The sequence below is a fragment of the Nelusetta ayraudi genome, unplaced genomic scaffold (assembly GCF_046127955.1).
Source record: "Nelusetta ayraudi isolate G7.1 ecotype Tasmania unplaced genomic scaffold, CSIRO-AGI_Nayr_v1 ptg000157l, whole genome shotgun sequence".
Lineage (NCBI taxonomy): Eukaryota > Metazoa > Chordata > Actinopteri > Tetraodontiformes > Monacanthidae > Nelusetta > Nelusetta ayraudi.
In genome coordinates this window covers 302,873-326,926 of record NW_027466207.1, presented here as the reverse complement: position 1 = coordinate 326,926, position 24,054 = coordinate 302,873, and the positions used below count along the sequence as shown (strand labels likewise).

Genomic DNA, 24,054 nt, shown 5'->3' with positions numbered 1-24,054 from the left:
AGCCAACCACACAAAGGAGGACAGCTCCACTTCTCCAGCTCTCTTTTGCGCCATTTCAAGTTGTTTTCAGACAACACACGAGGCCTTTCTGGATGTTCCCTCAGATCAGCAGCAGGCGAGCGGCAGCCACCAGGTGCTGCGCAGGAAAGCACACACACATCAGGTCGCTGGGTCCTATTCTTAGGAGCCACACCGAGCGACAGGAACTTCTCTCTCTTTAACCTCTTTATCACTGGGGGTGTGTGTGTGTGTGGGGGGGGGGGAGCAGACTAACACACAGCTTCCATTGCTTCCCATTTCCAAGAGGACCGACGTGACCAACAGCTCAATATGTGAAATATTGAATTCAAATGATGAGGTGTGATTCCTCTCAGTCTTTGTCTGGTTAAGGACCAGGCTAAGCGTCCTTAGACTACATCATAAACACAACAAAAGTGACTTCCCAACACAACAAAGAGGACGTTGAATTGTTCTTCAACTCGGAGCTAAAAATCCATCATCCACTCGTCCATCCACTCATCCATCCACCCATCATTCATTCATTCATTGGCTCTCTTATTAACACTCCCGACACGACTGGCCAGTCACAGGAGGACAGCCACTGGTGGAGGGCTCCCTCTATAGGCTGGAGGAGCACTTTTTCACTATCGGGAGTAATTCACAGTACAGCTGGCTGTAAACACAGGGTCATTATTAATTACCTCTCGGGTGACTTTGCCGTTATTGTCAAAGTCGTAGAGGGTGAAGGTCCACTCCTGTCTGTTGTCCTCCTCCACCGACACGGCACACTCCAGCTCCTGAAACACAAAGACCACGTTCAGAAACTGCACCTGTGCTTCTGTGTGTGTGTGTGTGTGTGTGTGTGTGTGTGGCTCAGTTCCAGCCACACAACAAGTGATAAGCGTCCAGTTGACTGCTGACACTCACTTCAAACTGGAGCTGTTTCTGCGGGCCTGCGGGAGACTGGCTGATGTCCCTCTCATGCGTCTTCTCCTCTGCACAGCACCTGCCTGTCTTCTCCGGGGGTAACGCCACTGCAGCGCCAGGCACATACACACACACACACACACACACGCAAAGATAAAAGACAGAGCCTGAGGATGGGAACGCTGGGTGCGGTCATCACCTGAGGACACAGTGTCGCCTCCAGGGGTTGCTTGGAAGCTCCTGCTTCCTCCACTGAGCATCCACACTGAAGATGTGTGGCACATTCGAGCGCTCGTGGTTTGGAAATAAACCCAAACACACTCAAAGTGCTCACTGACTGGAACTGTAAGTTTGCAGTGGAGCTAAAGAGTCAATGCAATGCAGAAGAAAACCCCAAAAACGACTGCAACCGCATCACTGACTGAATCTTCAGTGTGAGTCTCACAGTGCCAACCACTGTACGTATAGCGTGTCCCACTGGGTTCACACTGTGAGGGGATGTCAGACAGGAAGCTGGATGTCAGTGACGTGTCAAGACATGGCGGATCAATGGGTGCGACACGATTCACAGACAGCATGTGATCATTCAAGGTCCCATGAGGACCATGACAGGAACCTCTGCAAGGTGCTACAGACCTGCTCTTCTCCTCACGTTAACTTAGGTTTCCCACAAACAGTCGAGAGCAGGCGTGGGCAAACTACGGCCCGGGGGCCATATGTAGGCCGTTAAGCTCTCTAATCCGGCCTGACAAACTTGGGGAAATTATATTATTAGTAAGGAAGTAATCACATATTTCATCAAATCCTTCAGTGTTTTAAGAGTCATTTCAATAAAGAGCCAAATATTTTGTTGCAACGCTTTGTTCATTACCATTTGACACTCAAGTAACATGTTTTCTAAATATCCAATGATGTATATTCTTTCCTTCAATGAGGTGGCTCACCAAAACACTCCATCCATCTGCTGCAAAGCATTGGGGACAAACCTCTGTACAAATTCACCTCGATTTAATCTATTGGGACTTTATTCAATTCTATTTGGTCCACTTGTCATTATTGTGCAGTACTGTAAGCTGGGTCCACCCTGGCGGACAGAAATAACAGTGTGGCTCACTGGCCGTGGGCCCGGCCTCCTAATGCTACTGGATATCCTCCTGCACTTTGAAATCCCGCATTTGTTTGACACACGAGAAGGCGGTGGCACTGATACACACCACACGCAACTGAGATTTAGGAGTTGAGCGGCGGCTCGTCTCTGAGCCTGCTGGGAGTTACGCTTACCCACAATCCACACGGCTTCCTCCTCGCACGCACACACGCACGGGTGTGTGTGTGTGTGTGTGTGTGAGAGAGAGAGAGAGAGAGAGAAGTATTTCCTTGGCTAGCTGCAGCTACACTAGTAAGCTTGTAACAGCCTCCAGTCAGCTGGAGCATGAGCCCCCCTCCTCCCTCCAATCACAGACCTGCAGGCCATGCACACACCCAATAAAACCCAATACATTCCACACACACACCCCTCCTCCAGCCTCTCCCGCCCACCACTGCACTTTGAAGTCCCCATTCTCAAACCTTTTGGAAGAAGATCAGACCAGCCGTAAAAAGAAAAAAAAAAAAGCAGAATCTCTAATTAATTAAGCCAAGTCAAATCTGAAAAACTGTTTGTTTGCTCGCCAGCTCAGCAGACACAACAGCCCAATTCCTTTCCCTCATGATCCAGTCAGATCAAAGCGGACCTGTCTCATCCCTGGGCAGGAGGTGGAGGGGGTGGGCGGTGGGGGGTGGGGCGTGGGGGGTGTGGGTGAAAATGAAAAGCATCGTCTCTGAGAGCTTTTAGCAACTTTTTGGGAGAAGAGCGGCGTTTGGGGTCGGGCTGTTTGATCATGTGAGCGGCTCAAAGGGAAACATTGTGTGAGAGGGCACAGCCAGCCATCGTCAATATGGTGGTGAGATGCTTATCTCAAGGCTAATGAAATACCAGGAGGAGTAACAGTAATCTCCCATCACCCTCCCTAGGCCTCCACCAGCACACCACAGACCACACCACAGCTTTGCTTTCATGAGGCGGGTGGAGGAGGCAGGAGGCAGGAGGAGGAGGCAGGAGGTGGGTGGAGGAGGCAGGAGGAGGGTGGAGGAGGCAGGAGGCAGGAGGTGGGTGGAGGAGACAGGAGGAGGGTGGAGGAGACAGGAGGTGGGTGGAGGAGGCAGGAGGCAGGAGGTGGGTGGAGGAGACAGGAGGTGGGTGGAGGAGGCAGGAGGTGGGTGGAGGAAGCAGGAGGAGGGTGGACGAGGCAGGAGGCAGGAGGTGGGTGGAGGAGACAGGAGGAGGAGGCAGGAGGAGGGTGGAGGAGGCAGGAGGCAGGAGGTGGGTGGAGGAGACAGGAGGAGGAGGCAGGAGGAGGGTGGAGGAGGCAGGAGGCAGGAGGTGGGTGGAGGAGGCAGGAGGCAGGAGGTGGGTGGAGGAGACAGGAGGAGGAGGCAGGAGGAGGGTGGAGGAGGCAGGAGGCAGGAGGTGGGTGGAGGAGGCAGGAGGAGGGTGGAGGAGACAGGAGGTGGGTGGAGGAGGCAGGAGGCGGACTGGCCCAACATCACAACATCAGATGCCCTCCACACAGCGAGCCGTCCCAGCGCTCAGACGACGTGTCGTACTGAGGCTGGGTCAGGAACTCTGCCACACACACACACACACACAAACACACACACACACACACACATGTAAATGGAACAGAGCCAGTCTACGCCAAGGCCGAGACCTGCTGTTACTATTGTCGCGCTGTCAGGGGAAGGTCGTAGAATCATGGAAGAAAACCAACTTGTTGGTTGCGATTATTATTATTATCACTATTGTTATCATTATTATGCTGGCAGCACCAATGTCAAGGATCCTGAAAACACTTTCAAAATGAATCCTCTTTTTCCTTCCCTGGAGATTCACAGCAGATTTTTGGTCTGTTTTCAGTTAGGATTCATTGACAATGCCGATGTCTCTAGTGGGTCGTTAAGTGGTAGAAAATCCACTACAGCTGTTTTTATTTGGTTCCTCCATGTGCATGAGCAGGGCCACAATGGCCGGCCTTGTTTAAAAAAAAAAAAGAACGGAGATCATAAAGATATTACTTATATTTTTTTGTGATTTTATTTGTTTATTAAACATGACATCACTTTTTGAGGCTTTAATGGGCAGAATGGGAGAAAGGAAGATGCTCAACCTGCTGCCTACTTCCAGCCGCACATTTGGCTGAAAGGGAGTTTAAGGAGGAATGAAAGTATGGAGCACAGCACCTTGGGGAGATGGAGGGAGGAGGGGTGAGCTCCAGAGGAAGTGGAGAGGTGTGAAGGGTAGCAAAACCAACCTCTGACGAACTGAAAACTGATGAGACTTTTAACAAAACTGCGAGGAGAAGTTGGAGGCAGTGGGTGGATGATGTCAAAACACGGAACCGTTGGCAGTTTCATTCAAGCAAGCGGAAGCTGGGTGAGGAAGTGGGCTCCTACCTTCCAAACGATAGTGTTCCTCTCCAATCCCCTCTGCACACGCTTCTTCCATCGTGCCCTGCAGAGACGGAAGAAAAGTCTATATGATTATGTTGTTATGTATGTATATTATAATGTTTCTTTGAACAACATTTTGTCAAAGTGTCCTACAAATAACCATTGACTGTTTGTTTTGCTTCCCAATACCAGCAGATCTCTGGTGGGACTGAAGACTCCAGACCTGCAGCAAACCCTGACAAGGACGGTTGGAGTCGCGCTATTTCAGTTGGGAGCAACACATTCGGCCTCTTGCTTTGGTCCCAGGATAGCTTGACTGGGACTCCTTTCCCTGTCCTGACTATTAGTGCATACCACAAGGACCGCAGGGTCATCTGATCCCCCCGGGGCTCCGCTACAGAGAGGTCTGGCTCAGGTGTCCGTCTGGCATTACAGACATCTGTCCGGAAAACCATCACAGGCTGACAAACGCACAAACCGGGCAGGTTTGGTAATCATACTGGGAATCCATCGATAAGGTCAATGAACAAACAACTCATGGATAATTTGCATCCCTGGTCTGATTGTTACGGGGTGACGCTATGACAGCGTGTGAAGAGTTCCGTTGAGTGTGTGTGTGTGTGTGTGTGTTTGTGTATGTGTGTGTCTTTTAAATCCAAGAGGTAGAAGGTCAGCCGGCGTGATCCTACCCTCCTCAGCCTTGCGCTGCCCTGGCGGCAGCACTGTGGGTGGCCTCAGTCAGCAGCAGAGTGCTGCCTGCACCACTCAATGACAGACCTCTCTGGGAAAACCAGCATTTCTTTGTTCGTACCCCAAAAAAGAAAAGTTAACGCAACTCTCCAATCTGGATTCGCAGCTCTTGATGCTGATCTGCTTTTAATGTGGTCTGCTCACGCTTCATTACACTGGAGGGGCATTTAATTTGTCAATAATGACCAGCAGCAGCAGCAGCAGAGGGGCACGGTCAATTACACCGACACAGTTCTTACTGTGTCAAGCAATGTCGACTTTTCCAAAAAGAGTTAAAAAATTTACTGCAAATAATTCCATCGGTTTGGACTTGGCAGACTTGGATCGCGCAGTGTTTACAAAGTGTAAATCCAACTGGCTCCAAAAGGGCTGGAATCTGCTCTCGTATGCTGATACACCTCATTTCAGATCTGCCATGTCAAATTATTTTGCCTTTCTGAAAAAACAACACAACAGAGCAAAACACACTTTCTCATTTCAGTCTTGTTTGATATGATCTGTCGACAGCTTGGTCAGACGCAGCTGGTTAGTACTTGCTGACCTACCCGCATATGAACCATATCACCCTGATGACTGATTGGTCTATTGGGCTGTGGGAACACTGACTGCAGCCTCAAAGAAAAATAAAAATCAATTCACAATAATCACTCCCTTAATTCCCCACACTGGAGAACATGCAAACACAGATGCGGCATCTTCAGTGAAAATGTGCTCTGTTTTTGATGAACGATCCAGAATGATCTCGAGGTTAACCAAGAACATGAGAAACAAGGGGAGCAGGAATGTGCTAATTGGAGGTTGTCTGTGGTGATGGATGGGAGTCATATTATTGGAGGGCCAGCGTTGCTCTGGGGTTTAAAGAGTTTAAAATATTTTCTCCCCCCCACCCACCCACACCCACACCCAACTTCTTTCACAATGACCAGTTTATCTAATGCGTATATGAAGAAGCAGTGAAATCAAGATAAAGGCTCAGAAAAGTATAGATTGAATGTATTATTTCTAATTGTTGCTGGTGAAAATGTATTGGGTTGATTTGTGTTTTATTTTGATTATTTTATGTTCTTTGACCCACAGACTTCTAATGCATCCTTTAAAAAGAAAGACATCTAATGAAAACCTATGGGGTTCCTGCAAGACTGTGACACTATTGGCAGTCAACTAATGATCTTATCTGGTCCTAAGAGGAAACCCCTCCGATGGCAGAACTGCAACTCACAAGCAGCATCAGGTCTGAGTGGGTTGACCTTCAGATTGCATCCAGTCCACTACCATCTCACACGGCTCATCACAAAAACAATTCCTGATATAGTGTCTACAGAGCAGCTGTCTGGCATGGTCACTCTACTGACCAGCTGACAGTCAGTGTTTCCAACCAGACATCTGGTTAGAATTGACTTATTGATTTATTATGAATTGATTATAACAACATACAAGAAGAAAGCGACCGATATTGTAGGTTTCTCGCCCACTAAAATGAAAACAGCATATGGTGATGGAATTTCTCTACTCTGTCATTTTTCAAACACTTTCACAGTGATCAGCCAATATGACCAATTTGGCCAATTTCACTTCTAAGTAACATACTGGGACAACATTCAACACCACTTATTTAAAGTGTTCAAACAACTACAACTACATGTACAAAATTGCCATGGAGTCGTCTTGTCAGGATTTGATTCAACGGTACCAACCGGTGTCTTTCCGGTGCACTTGGGACCAAATGAAACAATTTTCCAGACATGATGATTTAATGTGAAGCATGAAGAGTTCTGTTTGCAACGCCAGCCAGGCCTTTCAGAGTTTCTTATTACTAATATTGATCTATAAAACAGGATTGTGTGGCCCCCGCATGCTTTAAAGTTGTTCAAGGTCCTTCACTGAAAGTGATTAATTGCCAGAGATTGCCAAACACAGAGCACAGTGTGTCTGCCCCCGTCCACGTCACTCTCCACTCACTCTCAAGGCCTGTTTGCTTTGGCCACAGGTCTCCTTGAAAAACCTCATCAATGCCACAATTTAAGAGAGTGAATCTATTAAGGACACATTAGCAGGGATTTCAAGGTTACTAGTTCTTTCTGCAATAATGATGATGAAATCTGCTCAAAAGTAAATTTGCTGTTTTTTGCGTTTGCACACAAAATATGTCAGTTCAATGGTGAAACAATCAATAAATGTCATTTATAAAGGAACCTGCATTTGGAGTGCAAGTCTTGCAGCGAGACGAGCAAAGATTGGACCAAAACATGGAAGAATTACTGTCGTGAAACTATTAGGAACACAGACTCTGATCACTTAGAGGTGTAATAGTCAGAGTGTCCAAGTTGTTTGATGAGATTTCTGTCCTGTCCCAGCACAGACAGCAAGAGGGCTCTATTGAAGTGAAGCAAACACTGACACACAAGCAACTTGGTGACTGGGAGGTTCTTGGCATTCTCAGCTCTGCAGACATGGACATTCGTTGCCAGTCTTTGGTTGCTTTTGGTTGGGTTTTTTTTTTTGTTTTTTTTTTGCCGAGAGCAAAAAGGGATACATGAATGTGCAAATAATACGTATTTGTATGTAGCCGTGGAAAAGTCCCACAAGGCTGCTTAGACCCTTGGCTGTCTGTCTCCGCGACCTGCCACATAAGCTGACAATTTATGCCGCCGACGACAGCTCCCCCTGATCAAACGCCAGGCCTCAATAGAGGCGAGACTCTGAAGCAACGGCAGCGCCACTGGCAGCCCATCAAAACCCAGGAAAAATCTCATTAGGACTGCGACAGGGTGCCTCCTTCTTTGTCCCTCCAAACCACTACAAGAAAACACCTTCAGCACTGTGATATTTTTTTTACCAAAGCAATGCCCAGTTGAATAAGGTGGTTGTGGGGGGCACATAAAATGCCACATATAGCCAAATGAGCAAGACAGACAGGCTGGGGAAGTGAAGAAAGGGAAGAAAGAGGGAAAAGAATTTGGCACTTTTCCAAGTCCGTGTCAGCATCCTTTGGGCCTTTCAAACAGGAGATGGCTTATGTCGCTGACGCTCATAAAAACCACCCAGAACTGGACGGGATTAGAACCCCAGCGCTGAGAAATAATTATCACTTCATCACAGCTACAGCATGTCCATTAAGATCACCCTGCTTTATTACGGGACAGTGTACAAAGCATCATGTACTGCAGCCAGAGAGCAACTGCAACTCAAGGCGTGTTGTTCTTGAACCGCCGCTGAAGCCAGGCGGCTGCTGATTGTCTCATAAATGCAGAGCACTTGACGAAAGAAATGAATTTTGATGGATTTCTTCTTTTCTCTCTCACCTGGATAGCAGCCACTGGCTCGAGTTTATGACCTAATGCTGATGGCTAAAGCAGCTGTGCGGCTTGGGAGTTTCATTTTTTTTTATTTATAAAACTCCAGGGCAAAGGCAGCGACTGAAACTGAGACTTGAAATGAGAAAACAAAAACTGCTCCAATTAGTTGAAGGGCTGCACATGAGCTTAAGGGTGTCACGTTACCAGCAGGAGATTCCAAGAGAACAAACACACATCACATCCCCCCCTTTTCAGCAACCCAGAGAGTAAATTGAGACACACTGGAGGCTGTTTCAAAGGAAGCCTGTGCAATCTGGAGCAGCGCTGTCTGCTGGGTGTGGTGACACTGCTGGGGACGGAGGGAAAAATTAAATTCTGAACGGACCGTAAGTCACCGGGCAAGTCGCCTTCTTTTTTTGGTTGTTTTTTTATTTATTTATTTTTTTTTATTGTTCTGAACGCTTCCTCAGCTCCCAGCAACGTTGAACAGCGCTGCTGCGAACGCAGCGTGGCAGTAAAACATGAGGCCCTGAGATGGAGCCAAGATAGAGGGTGTTGATGTGAGGTAGTGAAGCGCTGCGCCGCCTCACTGGCTCTTCAAAGGGAATCGGCTTTCACACATGAAATAAAGATCTTAGATAATTATATAGCGTAGCAAACCTGATGCGGGGCAGGAGGATTTATGGAGGGCCGGGACGCGTGAACAATTCTTCACAAACGGTACAAATTGAGAGCAAATGGAAAATTAAAAAGAGCAATGTGTCTGGGCTTCTCACGGCGCAGCGGCGCAGCGGCTCAGCCTCCGTCATGTGAAGGCCCACGGTCACGTCCAGCGCTGCTGCAGCACTTTGGCTTTTTTTGTTTGTGTTTTTTTTTTTTCTTCTTCTTCTTTGAAGCGGCTCCAGCGGAACAGATGTGCCTTAATATCGTCTTATCTTCAGAACAAACTCAACAACCGTGTAACAGTGGTCTCAACCAGTTGCGTACGACTTGCCAAGAAGAAGCGATATCGGCTGTATTTTACAATGGAATTGAACGGCTTTGATAAGAAAGGCGGTGCTTTGGCAGGGCTCAAAGGGTGTACATGGAGCGCTGGCGTAAAACACAACACAACTGGTGGACGTCTGAGTGGCAAGTTGTGCCCTTTCAGTACAACTACGAGAAATATGAGGCTGATCAAAATATCAACTTTTTTTCATTTTTCAATGCCAACTGCAAAGCACACATAGGCTCAAAATAACAAGGAAATATATATTTTTTAAGTGCCAAACCCTCAGACTGCAAGTACGACTTCAAAAATAAGAACAATACTTGATGACGTGGGTGTTGGACGGGTCACGTGACCCTGCACGTCACGTCCGCTGACGTATAAATGCGAAAAAAGAATTTCCATGACACTTTTGCGATATTCCTCTATATGGGTACTTGTGAAAAACCACCTGATGAGAGCGGCAAAACCTTTCAGCCACATTTGAGAGGTTTTTCCATCAACAGTTTTTATTGCCATATTTAGGATTTGCGCAGTTCTAGGGGTGGTGGAAAGGCAGCCACTTTATCCAGGCACTCAGGGGCGGCTAAAGTGCAAATCCTCAGACGGCGCAGCCCGACCGGCCGACACCTCTGCTCTTCTTTCTGCGCCTCGGGAAAGAAATTATAGGTGCAGACTTGAGATCCATCGGCACGCAGGTCGGAGGAAGCCACTCTATGATTAAAGCTGCACGGTCAGCAACACCGGTGCTGGAGCCGGAGGAGGCAGCACATGCCAGAGGTCTTACCGTGTTGAGTCTAGTTCATGACACAGGTCACACATGCAGCACACACACACACACACACACACACACACACACACACACACACACACACGGAAAAACAAAAAACATCGGTGTGTGATGTGGGGAAAAAGTCGAGTTTAGGGTTTTCTCTCTTTTTCTTTTTTTCTGGCTCAGTCAAATTACACAGCAGCAACACTGTTGCAGCGTCAGTGGAAATGAACTCTGTGACACAGGAGCGGCAGGGTGCGCAGACAGACACGTGGCCCGGTGCTGCGTCAACATGTGCGCGTCCGCGTCCGTGCGACAATTTCCGTACATCTGTTGGCTGCCCTCCAGCTCCAGTTGTTTTAGTTCTGTTGCTTTTATTCCGCCGCCGCCGCCGCCGGAGCTTCGGACGGCTTCCTTTTGTTGCAACGCCACCACAGGCCGCCCCTCGGTCGTCTGTCCGTCCGTCTGTCCAGATTTACATTAGCAAACACCGCCGGCCACATTTGACTGGCCCACATCAAAGGCTGCGAGGTGGAATATTAGCCGAGATTTACGAGGCCTCATCTCTGGGCTTCAGAAACATGCTGATCTGAGGTAATCTCCCTCCCCCTCGCTCCTTTTTATGTTTTATGTGTAAAGTTAGTCGGCACTTTAATGACCCATTTACAAACTTTAACGCCTGCAAAGATAAGCTTTTACGACTCAGACAGCCCCGCAGGCTAACAACCTCCCTCTTATGGAAGGTAAAAGCCTTCATTGGCTCTTGAAAGAAATTACGTATACACACACACACACACACACGCTCAAGCGCACACGCACACACAGCAATCAACATATCCCACTCCTATCAAAGCCTTATCTCACTGGGGAGAGGGAGATGATAAAAGGTGTCGAGATCAAGAGTCGAACTGAATGAGTAACAGTTCAGCAGCTTCCACGCTGCAGCTTGCCGACTGCTTTGATTGAACACAATCAGCCAGAAAGAGGGGCTCCCGTCTCTGCCAGTAAAAGTTTAAGGCTTTCACACCTGTCAGAGGTTCACATGTCCTGTGGTGGGCACACGGAGGGCGGGGGGGCAGCCAGCGCCACTAACTAGTGTTCACTGGTCAGCTTGAAGGTCCAACTTTGCTTTGTGTTGTGTTGACAAGAGGAGCAGCAGCGGTGTTGGTGGTGTCTGATCTCCAGGATCTCTCTGAATGTTTGTTCTTTGAGCTGCGTGAGCTCCTGGTCGGATGATGTCATCCAGCGAGTCCCTCTACAGGCACTGGGAGCGCTGGACTGCTGGACAGCTACAAGACCAACTGGACCAGAGACGCAATGCACGACCATCCAATGAGTGAGTTGACACTTATCAGCTCCACTACCACCACAGCGTGGAGACTCAACAGGGCAACTGGTGTCACTTAGGACTTACTGATGGTTTTATTTCATTTTCAGTTTTACCGTCGTCTGTTTTGGTCAAGCAACAGTGAGAAGGAGCCCGGACCTGACAAACAAGCAGCCGCTTGTTTAAATGACGAAGCAAACTGACTACCTTATGTAAGCAGTCACACACAAGGCCTTCAGATAAGACACGAGTAGGAGGCGTGTACAATATCATTGTGTTTTTGTTTTGGTTCCTCTGCGGACTGGGGAGGAGCGGCGGTGGAATCGGAGCTGGAGGCGAGTTGACTTCTCCAGCAGGCAGCCGACTCCACTCTGGGACATTGCATTCCCAGGAGGGAGCTATAGTTTGGAAGGGAATGGAGACAGCCTGTCGCTTGGCCTTGATTTACAGTTTGTCTCCGCCTGCCAAGAGTAACAAATCACAGCATTATGGCCCTCTGACGAGAGAGTCGAGCTCAGCCCCCAAAAAATGGAGAGAAGAAGGGAGGAGGAAGAAGGAGTGGGAGTCTTTTTCAAAATGACACAGTTGTACTCGCAGAGCTTGAGCCGTCGGTGCTATAATATCTCTCACCCTTGGCTGAGGAAATGAGCTTGAAGCCGAGGTCCAGTGTGTAGAATCTGCGACCAGTTTGTGACCCATGACATGCAGAATTACGATGCATCTCTTGAAAAGTTTTGTACTGTGGATGCAATGAGGAAACTACTCGGGGGGGGGGAGACCGAAACAAAAAGTGTTTATAACCACTTATCTTTAAAAACTCCATAAAATGCGTTGAAAGCATTCTTAATGCGGCGTGCACATCCAGCAGAGGTGACCTTGGCACCGAGGTGGCCCCGGTGCTGTTACACACCGGCACAGGCACACAAAGACGTGTGCTGACAACACAGCAGACATCCTGCCAGTTGAGGCCACCACCTCTAAACATCCTCACATACAAGGACCTGAAATCTCTGCAATTACAGACAGCCTTTCAACTCTGCACGTAAACACAGTGGCACAAACAGACACTTCAACCACTACTACTGTATGTGCATGTGTGCTGGTGCCCGGGGCAGGTCCAGAATTACTGCCTTGTGTCACCATGATTAGCTTGCAGCGGAGGTGCTCACTCAGCTGTAAACCAGCTTTCTGCCACCAGTGAATGTCGTAACGCAACAGTGTGCACAATATCTGGCTTGGAGTGCCATGCCGTCCACTGTCAAGTACACTGACAGTTAGCGCTTCATGCTGCGTGTCGACTGGAGACTCTGGGTGATTGAACGTCTTTCAGTGCTAATGAGCGGTCACTTGTGAAGTGGAACTGATCAGACTGTGGTGTGGGCAGCGCGTCCAGCAGGAGTGCAGAGTGACGGCCACAATTAAAGGGAGGCAGCAGCTTCACAGTCAATGTAGCACTTCTTTATTTTATTTTTTTTTTTGTAACTTAATTTAGCTCCAAAACCAAAAGGCCTCACTCAGGCTCAAGTCACTGTTATGACAATAGCACCACTTCTCCCATTCATTTTGGTTTGGGTAATGTGTTTAGGCTGCAGCAGCGTGACTTCAGATTGTGCAAAAAGGACAAAGAAAGAAAGAATTGAATGAACTTTTGGTGAGGCCAAGCCTGGCGACGGGCTGAGCCGAGGCGGCCACTCGTGGTCACTGGGTCAGCTGTCAGTGCGGGAGGTCGCCGACATCGTGGCGTCCTGGGTGTCCGAATCATACATTGTTTTTGGAGTAACCAAAATAAATGACCAAACCTTTGAGCGAAACCTCGTTGATTATGTTCCAAGTGTCTTAAACAACACTGCAGTGATAGAAGATGGCACCAGTTGGTGTCGTCTTGATGCTGCTCCCAACCAGCTTCACAGATGAAACCATGGCGCCCGTCTAACTGGGTCCTCCCACTCTCATGTGCTCATCAGTGACTGTCAAAATAAGTCATGGCAGTACAACCTGAGGTTCTGATCATCCAGTAAAATGGCCTGAGTCTCACCAACACCTCTGACCATTCCAAGCTGCTGTGCTACAAGCAAAGAAATTCAGGTATAAAGCTTCTTGTTGTATTCCACTGGAAAGTCATGTGTAAACACACAGCAGCACCATTAACATCAAGTCCACTATTAAAGGTCCCGTGTGTAAGGTTTTCAAGGAAAATATATAAACCAAAAGAGTTTTATTGGAATGCCAGTATACCCTTTTATTAATGTATTTTTGGGCAGTATGTGAAGCTTTTACCCGTATAAAAACCATAAATCAAGCTATATTTCACACACTGGACCTTTAAAGCTTACCTAATAATATGTTGCTAAAGGTTAAAGTTTACTCCAAGGGCTTTTAACGTGAGTTTAATGTGAGAACTTTCACCAGGGACGCCTGCATTACAATCAAATTACAGCCACCAACCGATATTTTAGCCTCCTTGAATAAAAACACACCAAAGATAAAGAAAGCAGGATGAAACTTGGGAGAAAATGCAAATCCAATTCCCAGCTACTTCAAACTTCCAAAGGAAGCGTGATGGGGGAGTGGTGGCTTTGACTGACAGGCCAAATGGCTCTTTAGGGAGCCCAGGAATGGTCAGCTTCATTGAGAGTCTATAGAGTGGGCTTCCCTTTAGGTTGTGGCACCTGTGGAGCGTAAAGACACCAGTGGGGGGGCGGAACAGCTTTCCTTTGAGCAGGACTGGCCCGCTGTGGAGCTTTCCTGCCACCACAAACATCCTCTAACAGACAATCCAGACCGACCTTCTGCAGCCCAGCGCCACAGGAAGAGGAGCGAGAGCTCCTCAGCCAGCGTCTCTCGGTGGTACAATGCTCTCCCAGCTCTGTTTATCTTCGGCCACTTCCTCACTTTCTTTTACCTCATGTGGCCTGTTGAGGCCTGGCCAGAAAGAAGAACTGTCAAACACAACGACCACACTAATGGTAGCTGAGACGCCCATCAGTGGTGCTTCCTCACAATCGGGTTTGTTGGAGAAGCCAGTGGAAGAGAATCAGTTGAGGGTTATAAATAGATCCCCATTAGGCTAAACAAATGGGTTAAATGTGCTTATGTGTTTGTCAGTGCCTCTGCGCTGGATGGATATAATTGTGTGTGTTTGCGTGTGCCTGATGTGCACTCTCATGAGGCTCCATCGCTGCTTTAAGCAGATGGTGATCTTGCACTATTTGAGAGCTTCTTTGAGCACTGAGTCAAATTATTCCTTGCTTACTGGCACAGGCCAGAGCGCAACCCGCAGGGGAACTTGATAAACAAACAAGTGAGAATTATTCAGGGTTTAAACACTTAAACACCCACTTCAGCAGAGCCTTTTAAGTGGGTGATTAAAATGGGCACTGAGCTCCTGCAGAAAGCTCAGTGGAGCCCAGCGCTAGCACAGTAGCTCCAGTCACCCAGAGTTTTCACACACACACACACACACACACACACACCTTTAACACTGATTCCACATGCTTCCCAAACAGAACAGGTCTGATGAGACTGGATACAACCACTGGACCCAATAGAGATGTCAATCTTTGGGTATGTCACAATTCAATTGGATTCCAGTCCTTGAAGTCACCATTCGATTTAAAATCAATTCTCCATTCAAACCAAGTTAATTCAAATAAGTTTTGATTCAAAAATTGGTGCGGTGCATAGCGTGTTCATAATTAGGCAAATGATGGCATCAAAGCAGAATAGTTTGCATAACATGAAGTTTGAAAGCTGTATCCACTGATTTTTTTAATGATGCCAACAAAACTACTACTGCTAAACTTGAGACAAAAAGTGACATTTTTTTCAACCTCTAAATTTAATTAAACAAATGTTTGTGTTTGAACAGTTTGTGGCACAAGTTTAATGGAATGTGCTCAGATAGATGATTAATGCATCCCTTAATTCTCTGGGGGGAAAAAAAACTGATCTTCCTCCTCCATTAAAATCAATATCAATCTATGGTTGAAACTGTACGCAGAGTGGTAGAAGTCTCTGATCTGGTGGGTTGACGGCACAAACCTTGACAGCAACTATCTGCCCAAATATTTCCCTCCTTTCAGCCTTAATATTCCAAGTTAAAACTGGAAAGGGAGGCTGCAGCTTTTCGTTGCGCATTAGCATGTGTCAGGCAGACGCACACATCAAAAGGTCAGAGAGATGAAGGCATTAGAGCGAAGATGATGATGTCAGTAAAACCATCTCCACATTCAGACACACTCAAAGAAGCAACTTATATTATTTACAAGGTACATGCTCATCCATTTCCAAATGTGCTGCTGGGGACCCCCACCACCACCGCCAGCACCACCAGCACCACCAGCACCACACCATCACCACCACCAGCACCACCCACAGCGCCACCAACACAACAAAAGAAAAGAAGCATCTTAAAAATGTCTGAGGAATGAGCGTCTCCGTCGGTGTGTAGAGGCGAGGAGCAACAGTGAGAGGGAGGCGATGGACACTTTGATCAACAGCTACCCCCTCAGTCCAAACTCAGCCTAAATTTGGAGAAACAAAGCACAATCTCAGTTGCTAATCCACGGGGATTTAGTGCACATTCACCCCAGAAGCCTTTGATCTGCGCAGCACCCATACAGCTGACTCCAGACGCTCCGCACGCTCGCTCACACTCACACGCACACGCGTGAGGAGATTTGCACATAGCGCTTCTTGAATGCCATATTTCTCATACTTTGACCGAGACGAAAATAAAGGATTGATCCTGCTGACACCTAAAAGAGACGCCGAGCTGTCGCCTGACATGCGATGTCAAGAATACAAACCCCTGGCCGTCCCTTCAACTGATTTGAAATGAGTGAATTGAAATGTTTAGCTTATGAGATCACGTCTCTCCATAGCATAGAAAAGACACCACTTCTTGCAAGCAGGATTTATCCACCGTGCCTGGTTACATGGGGGGGGGGGGGGACTTCTCTCCTTTTTTTCCCACTAATCTCTCTGACATTTGATGCTGAATCTGACATTAAAACCACCTGCACTCCTCCAAAACAGCCAGTCCTCCAGCTGGGTTTACGTCAGAGCTTCCACCCCATCTCCTCATGGGAAAATTCAGAAAAGAAAAAAGAGCCACAGAGCCCCTCTACGACCAGGTGCTACCCCTCCTCCCAGAAGGCCGAGCTTTTTTTTTTCTTCTTCTCTTTAGAGCGAGCGAGGCTGCAAACTTTTCTCCCAGCCTCTTCAAAGAAGCAACAACAGGCCCCCGGTCCCTCGGGAGCACTGAGGGGGTAGAGCCTGGCGGGAGAGGGGCATACGTCACGCCGCACGCACAAGAGGCCAGTTGGTGGGAAAGAGAACGCAAAGGGAGATGACAGAAAAGAGAAAGAGGACGAGGGCTGTGCTTTTTTCAAAGGTGTTTTCAGCCTCCAGACAAGGGAGCTCACTTTGTGAGAGCGGCGACGGAGCAGGCACAGCCGGCACAGACGCACACGCAAACTGCAAAAAGAGGGGCCGTCGCCAAAGCTGACATGTCTTTTATAGGAAGGGGAGGCTGAGGGAATGTGCCTCAGAGCTGCAAGACCAAGTTCAAACAAACCTTTTCCCACTTTGCAACAAAATCACAAGGCAGACAGGCAGGCAGGCAGGCAGGCAACCCACTCTGAGGCACCACACGTTTCTTTACTCTGATGCACTTTTGAGTCGCATTCTGCCGTCAGCTTCCTTTCATTGGCCTACTGCGACTCTGTGCAGCTCCTGGGGAATTCAAGAGAGCGGCCGGAGCAAATGGGAAGCCTGGCGGTGGTTTCTGCCGGCCTGGAAGGTGAAGGGGGAGCAATCAGTGTCACTACAAACACTTCCTGCGCGGCCCGCTTCAATGCAGCGGCATTTCATCGGCTACAACCATTAGCGGGGATATGGGGTGGGGGGGGAGTGAAGACACAGATGGACGGTGGGAGGGAGAGAGGAAGCAGGAAAAGCAGAAAGAGGTTTTCACAAGAGCAAAGGAGGAAAAGATCAGCGTTTAAAAACACACTTCTGCACGGTGGGCTCGTCTTTCTCAGCTGCAGGAACCTCAACCAACCAGCAGTCGATACTGGAACCCACAAGCCGTGAGCTGGGGAAGCCTCCTTGCCTATCAATGTCTGTCAGCAACATGATTCTACTGGGTGTGTGCATAATATCAGATTTTCGGCTAGGTGCAGACACGGCACTGTACACGGGGGAGAAAGTGTGCCGGAGCTCACATGACCTGGACCTCATGTGTCAAGGCTGCAGCAGCCCCACCTGCCCACACCACTCACTCACTGTCTGCAACACAAACAGCACCGGGTCATGAATGAGTGCGGCTCGAGTCTGCATGGAAACGTCATTTAGATCCTCAGCCGCTTTCAATGTTTCACCCGCAATTAATATCCTTTAATGAGGACAAACAATGTGTGTGAGTGCCGGCCAACAATGACTGGTGCGACGCCAGCCCCTCTTCCTATGGGAAATATGGTTTGGAAAATTTCAGATCAAAAGAATTCCAAGCCGAGGCTCCCCAGTGTTGACACCCGACCCACATTCTCTTGGACCCTGGTTCAGCTGGGAGGGGGCCTCAAAGAACAACAGCTATAAATAACAGTCTCACCAGGTATTCCACACAATAAAGACAGCTTTTAACGCCAGCAGACTCCGAGTCTCATTTTGAAGTGAGACACAGCAGGGCCAATCGTTTTCACTCTTCACTCCCTTCAAAATAAGACCTGGTTCACTTTCAACACCGTCACGTGTGTTGGAGAAAAGAGTTTCATTGGTGCCTCTGCAGACCAAAGTGTGTAAAAGTAAGTTATAAATAAAAAATTTGAGTAATATTTGAAAATTTATTAGGTTTTGTTCTGCCATTAAAGTAAAAGAAACTTAACAGATGGGATATAAATAAGAGTTTTGGACTAATACTGTGATTATTACCATTAATATTGAGATTTAAAGGCAATTTGGAGACTTAAATATATCATTAAAGAAAAATAACAATAACAATGATAATAACAGCCTTTTCAGTGAGGAGCTTGTACTCCTGTCTGGCCCAGCTGTCTCATGATTGCAACAGCAGATATGCTGTTGTTTCTGAGGCAAAAAATACATGGCAAAAGCATTGTGATGATTCGGCACTGAATGCTCTGCATGCACAAACCATGCAGAGATTGCAAAAGTGATACATTGCACATAGCTTTATGCTGCAGTTTCTTTTTAAAGCAGCTCTAGGTAACTTTTCCACCATAAAATTATGATTCCAAACTCAGTGAAGCGATGGATAACCGATTAATAGGATCAATGGTGCCGCCTGGGCAGCGAGAGGGGGGTGGGGGGAGTTGTGCCAGCTGTAACTGCACTGCGTAACTTTCAAGCGCGACCCGACACGCCAGACAAACCACTATACGGCAACGCCACACGTTTATTTAGAGGCGGTTTTACATACTACTATTACAAATACATAAGATTATAAAATGACGGAATGGAACCCAATAATTAACCTCGATGAAAGACGTGCGAGCGCTCCATCAATTGACTAACGCCGGCTGCAGCGTGTTTACTTCGTCACTTTTTTTGCTCATTTCCACCGAAAGTTACCAAGAGCTGCTTTAAATCACAGTTTTAGATTTTTCTTAATTCAGCCGAATGCAGAAGACAAAGAGTTTGCGGTATGTGTGGTTCCTGCAACTTTGAATGTACGCCATTGTAAGGCGAAACAAAAAAATTAAATCAATAAAAAGTGTTTTTCTCCATGCCACAGTCGTCCTCAGATGAAGGCATATCGTAGCAGAGCATTAGCGCTCTCAGTCTGTCACTAATTTACCAGCCACACCACGGCTGCCCTTCAGTGAGAGGAAAGCCGTACAAATCACCTTGTAACAGGGAAGAAAACAATGGTGGACTTTAAACCTGTTCCAGAGATAAAACAACTATTTCAACTACAACTATGCGAACGCTTTCCTTCTTCTCATACAAACGTTACTTCTTTTTTCTTTTTTTTTTTTTGTCAAGAACCCAATTTATCTTGTGAAGTAGGTGAATTTTAAACAGTTTGTTAAAAAAAATAATAAAAAAAAGCTGCATGCCAAAAGATGTCATCCCACATACCATCAGAACAGAATTACATCAGGTGCTTCTATGTTGTAAAAAAAAAAAAAAGATAATGAAATTCAGAGAAACATGCTGTCTAGGATGCGATGAATAGAAAGGTGCATTTCTGCTTTTGGAATGTGGATGGTGGGTGCAGGAACTGATCTTTCTTTTGTCTTGTTCCGCTTCAATTCCAGAAACATGCCATGTTTGATGAAGGCATCACTAACTAAAGCAGCTTAAGTCTCCTCTGAAGCCCTTCCAGAGGATTTCCTCACTTGACAAGAACACCAACCAGTTTACTGCAATGCCAAAACAGAAAAAACAACAACAACAAGCTGTGCCTTCAACACTCCCCCCCCCTCTCAGCCGTCATAATGCACACCTGTCATAACACCGACACTCTGAAACGCTTTGAGCTCAGCCTTGATCCATCTCCAACTAAAAGCACAAATCAGTGCGAGGAGCGTCACCAAAGCGGTTGGTTGTTGAGATCCAGATGAACAAACACTGAGCAAAAGTGATGCTTTCTTTTCAGGAGCCACGATTGTCATCATGATGTAGAGAGACGTCACAGATCAGATCGCTACAACAATGTGAAATATGAATCAGAATCAACTCCGGCTTTGCACCTTTACATGTCCTTGTTTGTTTGTTTGTTTGTTTGATTGTTTTATTCTGCTGGCCCATTGAAAAAAAAATCCACAGGGAGTCTGGGCAAAGTGAAACAGCAACATCTGCCAGCATATTGAATTATTGACTGAATCGTCCGCGTATTCATGGCTGGCGTGGATGCGTTTTTTTCATTTTTTGGATCATCGTGGTTCCTTTGCACCATGCACACCTTCAGCCATTGTTCACTTGTTGTCAGCATAAAATGTCAACAAGGCGGTTGTAATGTGGTCAACCACTCCTAGCTGTGACGTGCTACCTGGCGACGCAGCGCAGTGGAGCTGCGGGGAACACTGGACACACTGAGAGTTCCACTGCAAGTCACTGGAACACCTCAAACATGCAGCAGGACAGAAAGTAACAACTGGAGAGCGGCGTGATCGCAGGGCTCGGTCCAGAAATACATATGGATGCGTGTGTACGTATACACAAACAAGGACACACACACACACACACACACACACACACACACACACACACCGCTGTGGGGACATATACAATCTGCGTATCACCATGTGTTATAAATGGGAGGATGGAGCGCGAGAGCGCGCTAATTGGCGGTACGCGAGGTTGCCGGTCGCGACACACACACACACACACACACACACACACACACACACACACACACACACACAGAGTGGAGCCTCATGGTGGCCGCCGTGCTTTACTCACCCGCGTCGCCAAACCGCAGCTATTCTTGCGGTGACAGTCGCGCGGCTCGAGGCGGGGGCTCGCGCAGTAATACTTGTGCTGCTTCACGAGCCAGTCGTCGAGTCCCTTCCTCGCGAGGCAGGCGTTCACTACGAAACTGTCGCCTGAGACAAAAACAAAAACAACAAAAAAAAAACAATTTAGGAGAAGAAAAAACAAAAGAGGCGCAAAAATCATTAGCGATTGGCGAGCTTCAAAGTGCGCGCAGACGCGCCGCACGCACGCACACACACACACACACACACACACACACACACACACACTCGTGTTTTTCCAACATCAGCGCTCCATCTTCAGAGTGAAATGTGTGAGGAGCGGACGGAAGAAAGCAAAAAAAAAAAAAAAAACTGCTCCGCTACGCAAAACACAGCTGAACCGGCGTGCCGGAGTTCAGCTATATTTCATATATGAGTGGAAGTGAAGGAGGGAGAGATCGAGGCGCTTACCTTCAGGACTCTCCCTCGGTTTACAGATAGCGGCTTGACGGCGTGGAAGAAAGTCGGGAGACAATGAACAGTGTTACTAGAAAGTCGAGCAGCAGCAGCAGCAGCAGCAGCAGCAGCAGCAGCAGCAGCCGTCATTCCTCTCAGCAATAAGACAAACCTTACCATGTTTCGAGTGCAGTTTACCCATTTCTATTCATCGAGTTGGAGTTAGAAGACCATCAGAAGGAATATAATCCAAAGATCCAAAGATTTTCCTTCAGGCTTTGTTTAGTGCAGCGGCTCGGCGGGATGGGGGGGAGGAAAGAAAGAAAAAAGAAAAGAAAGAGGGAAGATATCCAGACAGAGGAGCGTCCGTGGAGACAGAGGTCTGACTGACTGACTGACTGGCTGGCTGGCTGGCTGGCTGGCCGCGATCAGTCCGGGACCGTACAAGGCTTCGGCAGCCCGGAGACTCTTTGATCCAGAGCGACACCGCAAATAGCACAAGATGAAGCCGCAAACCACTTCCTCTTCTTGCTGTCACAATAAAAGTCCTGGCTGCCAAGACGCGCTGCTCGGAAAACGAGCGTTTTCTCAGTTGAAGCCGCTTAAGTTCACGAATCCTGCTGTAGATACTTGAGATTATGACGGTTGTTTTTGTTTTGTTTGTTTGTTTGTTTTACATTTTGATGAATGAAACAGCTAAAATTGATCAGACGCCATCTACATGGCCTGAGCTGACCTGCGGAGGAGAGCGAGAGCTTTTCTTACTGTGAAAGGTAATATCTACGTATCCGGTTTGCGTTGATCTTCCCTGAGACGCTTCACGCAAACTGTGTGTCTTTTTTTTTTTTGAGGCCGAAGAAGTCAAAAGAAACAAGTATTTTCAACTGGACAAACATTAAAAGTATGCTCGGTTCTCACCAGGGACAACAGGGTGAGTAGGCTGCACACCGTAACACTGACTGGTTTTAAAAACATAAGGTTCAGGGACCCTCATAAGGACCATGAATCATAGGAGGTTTAAAAACACCACCACTACCAATAACAACAAAAACCACAACAACAACAACAGCAACACAAAGAAAATAAACAAGTTCATTTAAGTGAAGGTGCAAACAGCAAATACATGAATAAATAAACCATAAAAAGCTGTTTATTTTAGCTTGAGACCATGCCAATAGTAATCCACTGGGACGTTTCTGAGCTCCAAAATCCCTGTCATGTTAGCTCTGCGGCCAGCATGTGTGTCTCTGAGAGTCTTTGACACAATAATACGGTTCAGAAATGAAAGTCCTATTGGACTAAGGGAGCGGATGAAAGCAGTCAAAGGTTCTTTTGAAGTCTTCAAGAACATCGTTAAAGAAAGAGGTCACTGCAGCACATGCCACGCTCAGCGCAGGATGACAATAATGCAAATGTCCTTCACAGCGGTAACAGGATTATATAAAAATGCCGAGGCAAAGGTTGGAATAACTGCAACTGAACATTTATAATGCAACTATAACACAGAGTGGGCCAATGTGTGGAAGCAGTTGGAAACAATTGCAAAATCCCTGTGGCGATATTGCAATAGACGGCTGGTGATGAGTGATGGGATTAGTTTGATCGGGTTCTTCATGTGTGTATCATTTTCAGTAATCAGTTTTAATTTTCTGCAATCAGCTCTGCACTCAAGGTGGCGCTCTGCCGGAGCCTATTCAAGCTGTCATCAGCCACCTGTCATCAGTTTATGGCAGAGCCACATGGAAAGACAACAACCAACCACTCACACTCACACCTACGGCCAATAGAGTTCCCAGTTCACCGGAACTGCATCTAAACATGTGAATACACACACACACACACACACACACACACACACACACACACACACACACACACACAGTGAGAACATGCAAACTCCAACCTGTGACCTCTCTGCTGCTGTGAGGCAAAAAGTGCCAACCCCGGCATCATTGTGTCGCCCATTTACAACCATCATGTGACACAATAAAAAACAAATGTCTCAAATCGTATTTTATAATAGAGTGTAAGTCATTCAGAAACACTTGTCAGTTCTCAACTATGCAAATATTCAAATCAAAGTTTTTGTTGGTTGTTCCTGTATTGTCAGTCAAGCTGAAATAGCATGTTGTTCTTTTCAAATACAAGATGTCTAATTTTAGAGAAAGCCTCTTATTATCTCCGTGTCACATTTCAGATGAGGTCTAAAAACAGCACATTAAAATCTCACAACCGGCTTTGGCCCATTTTATGACCTAATCCTCAATCTCAGCATCTGTAAAAGCAAGTAAGCTCGCCAAAGTGCAACTTAAAAAAAAAATACATCAGTTTTAGTCGATGACGCTCACGTAGTTGTGTTGTATGGCCTCTAAATCATAATCATAATCAAATCATAATCATCTAGTTGTGTTGTTTTGGTGCACAGAGCAATGATGAGCTGAACATGCATTCACAAACCCGAGGACATCAAACACACTGCTGTCCTGCATGGAAATGCAATGTTGACATTTAATTGCCGATTTTAAAAGTCATCTATGGTCAGAAGAGAAAATGTTACATTAGCATTTTCACTGTCAAGTTTCCCACGATAGGAACCTGAAGGGGAA

At 47.1% G+C, this 24,054-nt stretch overlaps 1 protein-coding gene across 1 annotated transcript in view; it reads right to left on the bottom strand.

The window, feature by feature from the left end:
- Positions 1-22,028, bottom strand: part of nkd1 (NKD inhibitor of WNT signaling pathway 1) — a 30,890-nt gene extending 8,862 nt beyond the window's left edge. The window contains exons 1-6 of the mRNA XM_076013792.1: positions 21,626-22,028; positions 21,464-21,496; positions 20,979-21,121; positions 4,420-4,477; positions 928-1,034; positions 702-797 (exon numbers count right to left, since the gene is read on the bottom strand). Of these exons, the coding sequence (XP_075869907.1) occupies positions 702-797; positions 928-1,034; positions 4,420-4,477; positions 20,979-21,121; positions 21,464-21,496; positions 21,626-21,650 (462 nt within the window). The 5' untranslated portion in view covers positions 21,651-22,028. The remainder of the gene's footprint in view (positions 1-701; positions 798-927; positions 1,035-4,419; positions 4,478-20,978; positions 21,122-21,463; positions 21,497-21,625) is intronic.
- Between the last annotated feature and the right edge of the window lie 2,026 nt (positions 22,029-24,054).